Source organism: Polyodon spathula, chromosome 3 (genome assembly GCF_017654505.1).
Source record: "Polyodon spathula isolate WHYD16114869_AA chromosome 3, ASM1765450v1, whole genome shotgun sequence".
In the NCBI taxonomy this organism is placed as follows: domain Eukaryota; kingdom Metazoa; phylum Chordata; class Actinopteri; order Acipenseriformes; family Polyodontidae; genus Polyodon; species Polyodon spathula.
The window spans coordinates 47588510-47602897 of NC_054536.1; the positions used below are offsets into that span (position 1 = coordinate 47588510).

The window sequence follows — 14388 nt, forward strand, 5'->3', positions numbered from 1 at the left end:
CCATGACCATAGGGATTTCGTTGTGGAAGACAGCAAAGGAAAGAAGGTACAAATTAATTGTGCAAGTACTGTCGGTTAGTACTATACATATTTTGACAGAAAAAAAAAAGCTCAAGCACTTTGGAAAGTAACTGAAAACACTAATTTTATACAGTATAACAAAATCCCCGAAAAAAACATTTATAATAATCTCAAAAATAGCTAACAATAAGCACCAACAAATACAATTAATAAAACCCGAAAAACAGAAGCCCTAGATATAATGTGTTAGAAATGCAGGACAAATTTATCCCAAAAATGAGAAAAAGAAAACTTAAGAAAAATAAACCACGCTGGGTAAATGAGAATAATATAGTATAAAAAAAAACGGGTGGGTTTGAAACTATCCGTGGAATTATTTATTTGTTTTATTATTAACTTCCTTGTATGAAATGATTGTGTGTTAGGGGTGTTAAGGATGAACGAGGTGCTCTTTTTATTGATGATCACATTGTTAGGGACTGCGCGCGCACGCACGCACGCCTACATGGCTGGACTACAAGACTGGAGCCTCCAGTCTGAAGAAACACTGTGTTGGGTTGTGTGAGTGAGAGTGTGACGCACTGAGAATTTAGCAGTACAAAGGGGACGCAGCTATGCAAGTACAGCCTCTGACGCTGAAACGTTAATCCAGTCGGAGAGCTGCTTGTTTTTTTTTTGTTTTGTGTATATCCCGATTGGTAGCCGGTAAGGGAGCTGAAGCAACAGAGCCAGCACGACCAACCTGAGCAGCTGCACTTGAAGCACTTGTACTTCCACACCACCTCAACCTGTTCCTGCACCACTGGACTTATTGTATTGTTTTTTTTTTGTTTTTTTTTTAACTGTTTTGTTTGGGACTGCAACCCACTGCTTGTGTTCCCCCAATACCATTGTTGGTAGCAGGGGTAATCCTTTTTTAATAAAGACACAGTCCAGTTTTAGTAAATACAACAGCTATTTGGACATTCTATCCTTCCCCACACCACTCACATTCTGACAGTATGTTATTACTATTACTATTGTTGTGGCTTGCGTCTTGGTCTGAAATTGAAAAGTGTCTCATGCCCAAGAAAATGACACCCCTGGTCTAGTGCACCTGCAAAACTGTATAAACGTGCACATATTTGGTATCTAAACACTAGACACTAAGAATAATTCTAAACTACTGTCTTTCCAACGGTGGAACTAAAGCTGTTAGATTTACAGGTCCAGATATTGTGAAAAACAAGTGACTTTGTGCATACAGTGGCATTACCTCAAATGCAAAAGGATTATGGGTAACAAACCATTGGAGATGATGCACTACCTATTCCTAAAATCCTTATTTTGTGCAGATCCAGAAAATGTATACTTATGTCGGGTATCTCATTTTATGGTGGTGTACTTGGCACATTAAATTACAGTAGGTGATATACACCATGGGCTGCATACTTCGAAATAGAAAAAAGTCAAAGTGGCCTGGTCTCAGTCTAGAGCACGTTAAACCCCCAAAATCAATTAAACTATGAACACAAAGGCACAGGCAAATCCAGTAGCTTAAAAGTTAAAAAAATCTAATATCAAACATTAGTATTTTAGGGACTAAATGTGATGTAGGTAAAATATATTTTATAAAAAATATATATCACGATTGCAGAAGTAGTTTGCAGAAGTATTCACCCCCCTGCAAAGTTTTCACATTTTGTTGGCACTTGAGCGTACTCCGTGACGCTTTCAAGTTAGACTTTACATGTAGAATCTACACAAACTACTTCACTTGATGAAGTTAAAAAATGGATATAGAATATAAATAAGATTTCCAGAAAAAAAAAACAGATTAATCTCAGTTGCATAAATATTTAACCCCTTTGCTACTGCAGCCCTAAATCAGCTCAGGTGCAAATGATTTGTTTGAAAAGTCACAAAATTAGGGAAATGGTTTCAGCCTGTGTGCACTCCAAGTGGTTTAACTTGTAGATAATTTCCCTCAGGTATACAAAGACTTTCAAGCTGCAACTCACATAGTGATCCAACAGAGCAACCATGAAGACCAAGGAGCTTTCAAAACAAGCCAGGGATAAAGTTGTAGAGAAGCACAGTGTCCTCCCACACTGAGCAGCCAGACAAGCAGGAAACTGGTTCGGAATGTCACTCTGAAGCCAACAATGACCTTGAGAGATCTGCAAAGTTATATGACTGAGACGGGAGTCGGTGTTCACACATCAACAATAACCCAGTTCCTACACAAAGCTGGCAAGAAATAAGCCATTACTCAAAAAGCCTCATCTTAAAGCACATATGGAGTTTTACGAAAAAGTATGCAGATGATACTGCAGACATATGGAAAAAGGTTTTGTGGTCAGACAAGACAAAAACTGAACTTTTCGATCTAAATTCCAAGCGTTACGTCAAGCATGGTGGCAGCATCATGTTATGGGGATGCTTCTCTTCATCAGGGACTGGGAAGCTTGTCAGGGTAGAGGGAAAAATGGCTGGTGCAAAGTACCGGCGAATCTTTGAGGAAAACCTGTTTGAGTCAGCCAAGACTCTGAAACTGGGGAGGAAATTCACATTTCAGCAGGACAATGACCCGAAGCACAAAGTCAAAGCCACACTGGAGTGGTTGATCAAGAAGAGAATTAATGTTCTGGAGTGGCCCATTCCAAGTCCTGACTTACATTTTCGATTAGATTCATGGTGAGACTGCAATCTAACGACAATCCCCAACAAACTTATCACAACTGGAGCCATTTTCCTGTGAAGAATGAGCAAAAATACTGAGCAAATAACAGAGACCTATCCAAAAAGACTCATAGCAGTAACTGCTGCAAAAGGTGCTTCTACCAAGTACTGACTTAAAGGGGTGAATACTTATTCAACCAGTAAATTCCATTTTGTACATTTTCTTTGCAAGTTTTGCTGACATTTAACCTCCTCCTCATATAACAGTGTTCAGTTTTACCACTATAGCTTTGAATAAAAAAAAAAGTTAGTTTGAAAAACTGTGCACACATTATTTGTAATTCAACAAAATGTGACATTATTGGTAGGGGGTGAATACTACTGCAAACCACTGTATATACAGTGCCTATAGAAAGTCTACACCCCCTTGAACTTTTTTCACATGTTGTTGTGTCAGTGCGTCAGATTGTCATGCATTTAAATGAGGATTTTTTTCCCCACGTATCTACACACCATACTCTACACTTTTAAGGGGAAAAAGAATTTTTATTAAGAAAAAATGTATATATTAAATACAAAACTGAAAGATAACACTATGTAACACAATTTTTGTTCCTGGATAGTAAGTGTTATTTCCTAATTCCTTATGCCTCAAAAGTATAGAAAATGGCTATTATTCCCCACAAACTTTGCTTTTGTGACCAGGACAGTGATATTTCAAAATATCACTATTTCCAATGGGAAAATGGGCAAATGTGTGTCTTTTCGTTCATATAAAGTCAGAAAAAACAACATATGAATCCAAATTAACATGTATTTATACTAACATAATACAAATATAACTACAAAAGATTTAGAAGTGAGTAGTTTTTTTTAGATTTAGGATTACACTGTAAATACACAAATACACTGTAAATACACTTTATTTTACTATAATCATAAATAAGATTTGGCAATATTTGACCATTCTTTACAAAACTGTTCAAGCTCTGTCAAGTTCCTTGGGAAGCACTGATGGACAGCAATCTTCAAGTCATGCTACAAATTTTAGATTGAATTTAGGTCAGGGCTCTGACTGGGCCACTCAAGGACATTTACCTTTTTGTTCCTTAGCCACTCCAGTGTAGATTTGGCTGTGTGTTTTGGGTTGTTGTCATGCTGAAAGATGAACTTCAATCCCAGTTTCAGCTTTCTTGCAGAGGGCTGCAGGTTTTCCTCAAGGACTTCTCTGTACTTTGCTCCATTCATTTTTCCATCTACCCTGACAAGTGCCCCAGACCCTACCGATGAGAAACATCCCCATAACATGATGCTGCTACCACCATGCTTCACAGTAGGGATGGTGTTCTTTGGGTGATGCGCTGTGTTGGGTTTGCGCCAAACATAACGCATTGCATTTAGGCCAAAAAGTTCCATTTTAGTTTTGTCAGAACACAAAACTTTTTGCCACATGGCTACAGAATCTCCTGGGTGTTTTATTTGCATACTTCAAAACTGAATTCAAGGTGGGCTTTCTTGAGTAATGGCTTCCTTCTTGCCACCCTACTATACAGACCAGATTTGTGGAGTGCTTGTGATACTGTTGTCACAGGCACACTTTCACCAGTCTTGGCCATTGTGACAGGATTGAAAGGAGTCCCTGTCGTAATATGCCCTCCTGACCACCAGCAGCGCTGTGTAGGGTTGAGCGTAATTGGATCAGGAGGCTGAACTCTGACCATACAGAAAGTTCCGGGTCAGGCGGCCATCTTGGCCCAAGGTAGAACCATGCGGCCGCCGGATGGTTGTTCTTCAAAAATGTAGTACTAGAGGCACAAAACAATTACATCCCTAAAGTAGATAAATCTAAATGTAAAACTAAATTGCCAAAATGGTTAATAGATCAATTAAAAAAATATTCAGCGAAAAAAGGCACTTTACAGAGCATTAAAAAATGACCAAAAAGAAAGTATGCAGAAAGAGTACACGGAACTGCAAACGCAAGTCAAAAAGGAAGTTAGAAAGGCCAAGAGAGAAATAGAAATGAACATTGCTAAGGGAGCTAAAACCAATTCCAAAATGTTTCTCCAATATTACAACAGCAAGAGAACATTCAAAGAGGAGATTAAATGTTTAAGAGATACAAATGGCAAAATCGTAAATGAAGAAAAAAAATAGCAAATATATTAAATGATTACTTTTCACAAGTTTTTACAAAGGAAGATACTGACAACATGCCCCACATGTCATCAAGTTACTATCCAGTTTGAAATAACTTTAGCATAACTGAGGCAGAGGTGTTAAAGGGACTAGGAGCTCTTAAAATAAACAAATCCCCTGGGCCGGATGAGATCATCCCAGTAGTACTCAAAGAAATGAAAGAAGTAATTTACAAACCGCTAACCAAGATCATGCAGCAGTCTCTTGACACAGGGGTGGCACCAACAGACTGGAAAATTGCAAACGTAATACCGATCCACAAAAAGGGAAACAAAACTGAACCAGGTAACTACAGACCAGTAAGCCTGACTTCTATTATATGCAAACTTATGGAAACTATAATAAGATCCAAAATGGAAAATTACCTATATGGTAACAGGGTACTGGGAGACAGTCAACATGGTTTTAGGAAAGGGAGATCGTGCCTAACTAACTTGCTTGATTTTTTTGAGGATGCAACATCGATAATGGATAATTGCAAAGCATATGACATGGTTTATTTAGATTTCCAGAAAGCTTTTGACAAAGTCCCGCACAAAAGATTAATTCTCAAACTGAACGCAGTTGGGATTCAAGGAAACGCATGTACATGGATTAGGGAGTGGTTAACATGTAGAAAACAGAAAGTACTGATTAGAGGAAAAACCTCAGAATGGAGTGTGGTAACCAGTAGAGTACCACAGGGATCAGTATTAGGTCCTCTGCTATTCCTAATCTACATTAATGATTTAGATTCTGGTATAGTAAGCAAACTTGTTAAATTTGCAGACGACACAAAAACAGGAGGAGTGGCAAACACTGTTGCAGCAGCAACATTCAAAATGATCTAGACAAGATTCAGAACTGAGCAGACACATGGCAAATGACATTTAATAGAGAAAAGTGTAAGGTACTGCACGCAGGAAATAAAAATGTGCATTATAAATATCATATGGGAGATACTGAAATTGGAGAAGGAATCTATGAAAAAGACCTAGGAGTTTTTGTTGACTCAGAAATGTCTTCATCTAGACAATGTGGGGAAGCTATAAAAAAGGCTAACAAGATGCTCGGATACATTGTGAAAAGTGTTGAATTTAAATCAAGGGAAGTAATGTTAAAATTGTACAATGCACTAGTAAGACCTCATCTTGAATATTGTGTGCAGTTCTGGTCACCTCGCTATAAAAAAGATATTGCTGCTCTAGAAAGAGTGCAAAGAAGAGCGACCAGAATTATCCCGGGTTTAAAAGGCATGTCATATGCAGACAGGCTAAAAGAATTGAATCTGTTCAGTCTTGAACAAAGAAGACTACGTGGCGACCTAATTCAAGTATTCAAAATTCTAAAAGGTATTGACAGTGTCGACCCAAGGGACTTTTTCAGCCTGAAAAAAGAAACAAGGACCAGGGGTCACAAATGGAGATTAGAAAAAGGGGCATTCAGAACAGAAAATAGGAGGCACTTTTTTACACAGAGAATTGTGAGGGTCTGGAATCATCTCCCCAATAATGTTGTTGAAGCTTACACCCTGGGATCCTTCAAGAAGCTGCTTGATGAGATTCTGGGATCAATAAGCTACTAACAACCAAACGAGCAAGATGGGCCGAATGGCCTCCTCTCGTTTGTAAACTTTCTTATGTTCTTATGTTCTTATGTCCCATCATTGCAATCAGCTGTGCTGTTCTCGCTGATTGGCTGACGTGGGGTAGCGTGCTGATTGCAGGGGTGGGACTTGGCAGTACTTAAGCAGTATGGTTTTGCCATTCGGTCTCCCTGGGCTGAACTGAAAACACATGCCGTGTTTGCTGTGTTGCTTTTATTCACTGCTGTTATCCACAGAAGCTTGAAAACCTTGGAAACTGTGTTGGATTACCGGAGTGAGGAACCGATGACTGGCCATTAATCTGTGGAATGGAGCTAAGAGGCAGTGAGAGGAAACCCAGTGCTTCCTTTGTTGTTATTTGTAACTGCGACATTTTTTTGTTTACTCTTTTTATTTCAAATCTGAGTTTACCATTGCTGGTATTCCAGGTGGTTTTCTTGTTTATTTCTTGCAATACTGGACTGTTATATTTTTATTGTTTGGTAAAATAAAACCCTGCCCTGATACCATTCATGGTACAAGGCTCTAAGGACTAAACTCCATTTCCGGCTCCTGTGTGCTGTCATTTCTGGTCCTTCCCCAAAGCTCCACCCACTACCCTCCCACAGCCATAAAAGCCTGTAGCTCTTGCAAAGTTGCCATTGGCCTCTTGGTAGCCTCTCTGATTAGTCTCCTCCTTGCTCTCCAGTCTCCAGAGGGACGGCCTGATCCGGACAGGGTCTTGGTGGTGCCATACACCTTCTACTTCTTAATAATCGTCTTGACCGTGCTCCAAGGGATATTCAAGGCCTTTGATATTTTTTTTATACCCATCCCCTGATCTGTTCCTTTCAACAACTTTGTCCCAGAGTTCTTTTGAAAGCGCCTTGGTGCTCATGATTGAGTCTTTGCTGTGAAATGCACTACCCAGCAGAGGGAACCTAGAGGAACTGCTGAATTTATCCTGAAATCATATGAATCACTACAATTTAACACAAGTTTGAAGGTGATTGGTTACACCCGAGCTAATTTAGGATTGCTATTACAAGGGGGCTGGACAATTATCCAATCAAGCTTTTTCAGGTTTTATTTTTAATGAATGTTCTACAAAATTCTAGAATATATATTTTTCACTTAAAGTTGTGGGGTAGGATGTGTACATAAATGAATATTATATATATATATAATATTTTAATTCCATACTTCCAGGCTATAAGGCAACAAAAGGTGAACATTTTGAAAGGGGGTGTAGACTTTCTATAGGCACTGTATATACAGTGAAGCATGGTGGTGGCAGCATCATGCTGTGGGGATGCTTCTCATCAGCAGGGACTGGGCATCTTGTTACAACTGAAGGAAGAATGGATGGAGCAAAATACAGGAAAATACTGCAAGAGAATCTGCTTCAGTCCACTAAAAAACTGAAGCTTGGGAGGAAATTCACCTTTCAGCAGGACAATGATCCCAAGCACAAGGCCAAAGCAACATTGGAGTGGCTCAAGAACAAAAAGGTGAATGTCATGCAGTGGCCCAGTCAAAGTGCTGATCTCAATCCCATTGAGAATCTGTGGCACTATTTGAAAATTGTGTTCCACAAGCGTCGCCCAACCAACTTGAACAACCTGGAGCAAATCTGCCAAGAAGAATGGACCAAAATCACTCCGACACTGTGTGCAAAGCTGGTACATACTTACCCCAAAAGACTTAAAGCTGTTACTGCAGCGAAAGGTGGCTCTACCAAATATTAATGTGTGGGGGTTGAATAATTATGCAAGGAAGATATTTCAGTTTTTTATTTCTCATATAAATATTTCCCAACTTAAAACTAATGTCACCTTACAACAATTGATTTTGAGTTTCAGTGTTTTAAAATAAAATATCAAACAGAACAAAATTTCAGTGTACCATTTGTAATTCAGTAATATGAGAGAATTGGTCAGGGGTCTGAATACTTTTGCAAGGCACTGTGTGTGTGTGTGTGTGTGTGTGTGTGTGTGTGTGTGTGTGTATATATATATATATATATATATATATATATATATATATATATATATATATATATATATATATAAATTATATGCACTTACTCTTCACATGTGATTTTCAACTCTGTTTTCTGATATAAAGCCCATCTCTTCAATGTTACAATTTAATTGTTCAATTTTTGTTTTTGGCAGTCAATCTGTCTTTGACCTTTGACCAATCTGTCTTTATTGTGAACTGCAGTTACACAGCACTTCCTCCAAAAGAAAAGCGAATGAGACAAGCTACGGTAATGTAAAAGTTAATCATTAAACAGTTTTAGATACTGTGATGCATTTTTTTAAATTTCTGATCTTTAGCTGCTTTTGTGTATTTTCAGTTGCAAGTGAACTGTGACATTGGGGTCTTATCGAGCACTATATTCTGCAATTTTGAAGACTGACTTTGGATACTGTTTTAATTCTGGAAACTGGTGCATTGCCTTTTACCTTTTACAAAGTTCTGTGCATGGGTAATTCTGATTTCATTTTGCTGCTGGGTCGTTAATGGGGAATTTTACATACTGCTACAATACATACCAGATTTAAAAGTATGTACTGTATTACAGTTCATGTGTCCAGCCATCTCTTTTGGCAATTCATTCTTAATTAAAATACTACTTCTGTTGAAAATATAGTACTCTACCAACAAAACCAACTACAGTATATCTAAACGTTACTGTTTTACAACACAGTCCTTTGAGCTATGTATTTTTGACATTGTATTTGTTTTGTGTTCCCTGAAAAAATAGACAAATGTTTGTCTTTTACTTCTGTGTTATTCCCCCAACACGTGTGTTAACAAATTTCAATGAAAGAATCAATGAAAGACCCCTCTGGATGAAAAATGAAACTAACAGGAGGACCATTTTCAAATAGTTAGTGACAAAGAAAAGAAAAATACACACTATGATATACACCTCCCTGTACAGTTCCTCAAACCCAAGACATATTTTTTCGTACAAAATGCGTGCCTGCGTGTGTTTTTGTGTGTGTGTGTGTGTGTGTGTGTGCAGGGCTGGGCAGGGGGTTGTTTGGGTGGTAGGGGGCAGGTTACAACGTGCTCACTAAATACACGTCAAGTCAGACGAAATAATCAGACATGCGTCACACTCGTTTAACCATCGCTGAAGTCAAAATTTTATAGGCTCGGATATGTGACTGTATAGTCATAATAAAACAGAGTTCTTCTCTAAACAACAGGAGCACGTTTAATGTTTGGAATTCACTTTCTGTAGCTTGGTTTTGTTTACATTATTGTTTGCAAGCTACATCAGCATCTTAAGTGGATGGAAGCAAAAAGTACTTTATATTAAAAAAAAAAAAAAAAAAAAAAAAAAGAAGTTATACCAATACAGTACCAGTATCATTTTAATAGCAAAATGTTTTATAGCACATTTTAACATGAAAATTGGAAGATCTCAAATCTCAGCTGGTAAAAATAGTTTGGGATGAAATAGTTGTAGCTGTTCTTAACATGCATGTTAATTGATAGATACTTTGAGAATGATTTTTAGACTTAAGTAAACAATTAGCCATTCATTAAAATCAATGAAAGAGAAGCACAATGTGTCAACACATCCTGTAATACGTACCAGTAGTAATTTTGTTATGCAAATCTCTGTGATTTTTTGTGTATTAGGGGCAACTGAACGAAACAATTCCAGTACATAGATTTTTCTAAAAGAAAATTCTAGTGCTGGACCACAAAAATCTAAATTCTTTCTTTAGAATTGGTTACATATGTTTATTTGGCTTGTTTAACAATGTGTGTTTTAAATTGTGTCAAACCGTTTTTTTTTTGTTTGTTTGTTTTTCATGAAAATTAATATTACAATAGGCCTAATCTACAACAGGACGTGATACAAACATATACTGTGCATACAAAATACAAGGGCTATCCTGTTTTAGTTTACTATATTTAACATCACCAGGTGCATTTATTTATTCATTTGAAGCAAAAAAAAGAAAGAATTGCATCATGCTATAAACCAGTAAACCTGAAGATATATTTTGTACACCAGCCCCTAATTGGTCCATGTGTATTTAAACTATACTTAGCGTTTTCACAACTGCCTGCTTCACCCAGAATTTGTTTGAAAAGAAGTATAGTTGATCATTTGATTTTTGAAACATAGAAAGAGTAAGAGAGAGAGAGAGAGAAAATAAGAGAAAGAAAACAACTTACAAAAACATGTCAACTTACCAAAAGAATACAAGTGTCTACCAGTGAGAATGTCCCAGAGCGTCCAATTCCAGCACTGCAGTGAACCACAGCAGGCCCATGCTCTGAACTGAGACAGCCAGTCTCCCTGACTTTAAACAGAAAATTAAGGAATGAAGCAGGAGATTCTGGTACTCCGAAATCTGGCCAAGTGGTATAATGAAAGTGATATATCTCTCGGGTTTCTCCAGTCTAAAAATAAATAGGGAAAAGCAAAATTAGTGGTCCACAAAAAGTTTCAGTATTTCAGAAACCTTAATTAAAAGATAACATATTTAAACCAATGTTATACTATCATTGCAGATTTATAATGACTACTGAAATTCAAGAGTAATGCACACTTACATACATATTTTTGGACTTGGACGCACAGACTGAATTAAAGCATAACATCAACAACCACAACCACTCACATTTCTAAAGCACATTTCAGGGCAAGGATCACAAAGCACTTCTCTCACAAACACACACACACAAAAGAACACATAAACCATTAAATTATGTCTTATACAGAATTTGATCAAAACAGAAACTTTATACAAACATACAATTAAACAACAAAAAGAACACACGTTTAAAGGAAAATAAATGGTCCCAACTCCCCACTTTGAAGATACCAACATAACATGTTTAAAGAGACACACAAAAAAATATTACCCCCCCTAAGTGTCAATATTTTGTTTGTTTTTCTAGATATTTCTTGAAAACAAAGAATTACAGGAAAAATCTTTTGTAGCAAAAGTTTTGCTTTGTGTATGATGAAAAAAAAAAAAAAATTGCATTTGTATTTTTTTTGTAAAACTCCAAAAATGCTTAAAAAAGTATTCATTGCCAGCCAACCTATATGATTATACTGAATCCTTTGAAGTGCTAGAAAACGGTAACATTGCAAATGTCAGTTATTTACATACTTGCATCAAAAGTGCATGCAAGTATAGTTTTATTTTTTCTAAAGTTGATGTGGCTCTGCATCCTTAAGTGGGCATCTGTGTTTTGAAGTGTACGTGTATATCCATATACCAGAACTGGAAGACCATGCTGTAACTGACATTGTCTTGTGCGTCATCTAGAAAGAGTTGTATGTTCTATGTCTTGCCCGATTACGGCAGTCGGTAGTTGCTGATGTTGTGTGGTTCCTTTGGCTCTTTGTGTAGGGGTGGGAATAGCGAGTTCGCCACATGTCCTTGCTTTTGTGGTGGCGATGGGTTCAACCCTAACTGCTGCATTAACACAATGAAATTTTGTGATAGACAGATATGAATGAAAGAAAAGGTTATTTAAAAAATGTACACAAAAAGTTTAAAAGATTACAAAATCTATATGAAATGGAAATGAGGTATAAATGTATACAGTTCTATCTAAATTGCCTGAATCCTCACTTTAAAATGTACATGCAATGTATTATACAAACTTAAAATTGATGCTTTAAAATTGAAAATAACTGATTTTGCCAAATAATAAAAAAACAGAAAACACTCTCGAACAAAAAATTTCAAACAAAAAAATTCAAGCCCTAGTAAGAACTGAAGATTAGACCAGGGCATTCCTGTGAAAGACACACCATTCTACCTTAATAGCAAGAATTGTCCTAGAACTGGTAAATACTGCTTTTGTTCTATATTGGACCATCAGTTTATAAACTAATAGAGTAGAGTATCGGCAGTGTCTTAACAATACGATACATAGCGTGATACGAGGGTCACGATATAATACATATCACAATACCATAAATTCAGCACAGAAACATAAATTGTGCAAGTATTTGCAATAACACTGGTAAAGCACTTTTGGTCAAATGAGCTTGATGACCTGTTATGCTTTTGTTTCCTGTTTATTCTTTCAAAAACATTTCTTTAAAACAAAAATTACAAATCAGGGCTTCAGACACAGTTGTTGTCTTCAAAGCCAATGGCTCCTCAGTCAAATCCAATTGCTAGTGCCACTTCAGGAGCAAGTTGGTTGTGTAATATCCAACTACTTAACATACAAAAACTAAGACACTAAAGTGATACTAAAACAGTAACTTAATGCCTGTACTCACTTGTTTGTTGCCATATTCTGCTGAATGGTTAATCTATGCCACTGATGATTGCAATGAACTCAGCATGTTTATATTTTTCAAGTGTTTGGAACTGGCGACGGCCCCTCTAATTGTGTCCAGTGTAACATGGGAAACAGCATGCTGCAGTGTAGCAGCTCCTATGCTCAGTGTCAGTGAAGTCCTGATCAGACAGCATGTCACACAGACAGCTCTTATGATTACATGTTACCGTTTATATTTCAGTAAAAATAAGTTTAAATTGCAGTGAGTTGGTTTTGCTATTTATGATATTAAATACTAAAGGGGTAGATGTACTAAGATGGGCCAGTCGCAGTGCAAACATACAACAATTTGCACTTTGTGAACTGTCATAACCAAAGTGCACATTCTGTCATATGTACTTAGAAAAAATATGTTAATGAAGACAGCCGCAATACTAATTCATATATTATTTGCATCATCTTAGCGAGAGTTGTGTGACATTTTTTTCAAATAAAATAGCTTCAGTTGAGTTGTGGTTTGCTGCAACAGAATGCCTGAAGGATAATGTCTATACATGCAAGTGTGCAAGAATCAAAACACTGGGGCAGGGCAGCGAAAGAAACGGAGATCCTCGCAACTCCCGGCAGGCGAGGCAGGACAAGTCATGCACATGCTTACGCTTTGTGGAAGTAGTTGTCAAGATAATATTCTATATCTATGGTTGTTAGCAGGTAGATGCAGAGTCTGCGTCACAGAATGACGTACTCCCTTGCAACACATGGACGCCATTCCAAGGAGGGGAACTAGATTTTTGCCAGTGTTATCGTTTCTGTCCGACTGAGACCTGTTTTTACCTTTCAAAACATTAATGGCCTACGATTATGTGGATATAATTAGTGCTGTTTTTATTCTTCTTTAAAATAAAATTGCATAAATATGAGGTTTTCTAAACATTTTTGTTAATTCATTTGTTCATTCTCCCCCCCCCCAATCGTAGCCTACTACATAGTAGTAGTTTCAGCATGTGAGTTGTATTTTATATTTTGTAGTTAATATTCTAATAAACTTCACTGTGATCATGTGATTGTGGAGTTTTGCTTTTGTTCCGATATATATGGTTGTTGCACCATTATAAGACGTAACTTACACTTGATCAGATGTGTGCTTGCAAGGAAAACCTATTTGTCACTGTTGTTCCATAGTTGAATATGCAAATAAACATTTTTTCCACTTATAGCAAGTAAAACAGCAAGATCTCATTCAGATTTTATTGAGATGGTCAGTACACCACAACACAGCAGCGTGCAAGCTGCCCCTTTATACCCCCAAACCTTGTGAAAACATGTAACATTTAGACATAACAAGACATGTTATTGGACAACATTCACAAGCACACTGGGACCACGACTCGATCTTGATCCCCCCCCCCCCCCAATGACATTGACAAAACATGGAACAGCAACACAAAACCATATAACGCAAATAATCCAGATACGTTATATGGAAATCTATCTATGGAAAACTGAAGTCATACAAAAGGATTATTGTAAAATTGTGGAACTTTAGATTTTTTTTAAAGACCTTGAAATAATAGATTGAATATCTCAAAATTGTTTGGAATACACGTTACTGTTCTTTGTCTGAACGATTTATTTAACCCAGCTTACATGATTTG

At 37.1% G+C, this 14388-nt stretch overlaps 1 protein-coding gene across 4 annotated transcripts in view; it reads right to left on the bottom strand.

The window, feature by feature from the left end:
- The window catches only part of ptpn2b (protein tyrosine phosphatase non-receptor type 2b), a 129094-nt gene that overhangs the window by 52516 nt on the left and 62190 nt on the right, over window positions 1-14388 (bottom strand). For all 4 annotated transcript variants that reach the window (XM_041245334.1, XM_041245333.1, XM_041245332.1 and 1 more), the window contains one exon: window positions 10673-10882. In XM_041245334.1, the coding sequence (XP_041101268.1) occupies window positions 10673-10882 (210 nt within the window). The remainder of the gene's footprint in view (window positions 1-10672; window positions 10883-14388) is intronic.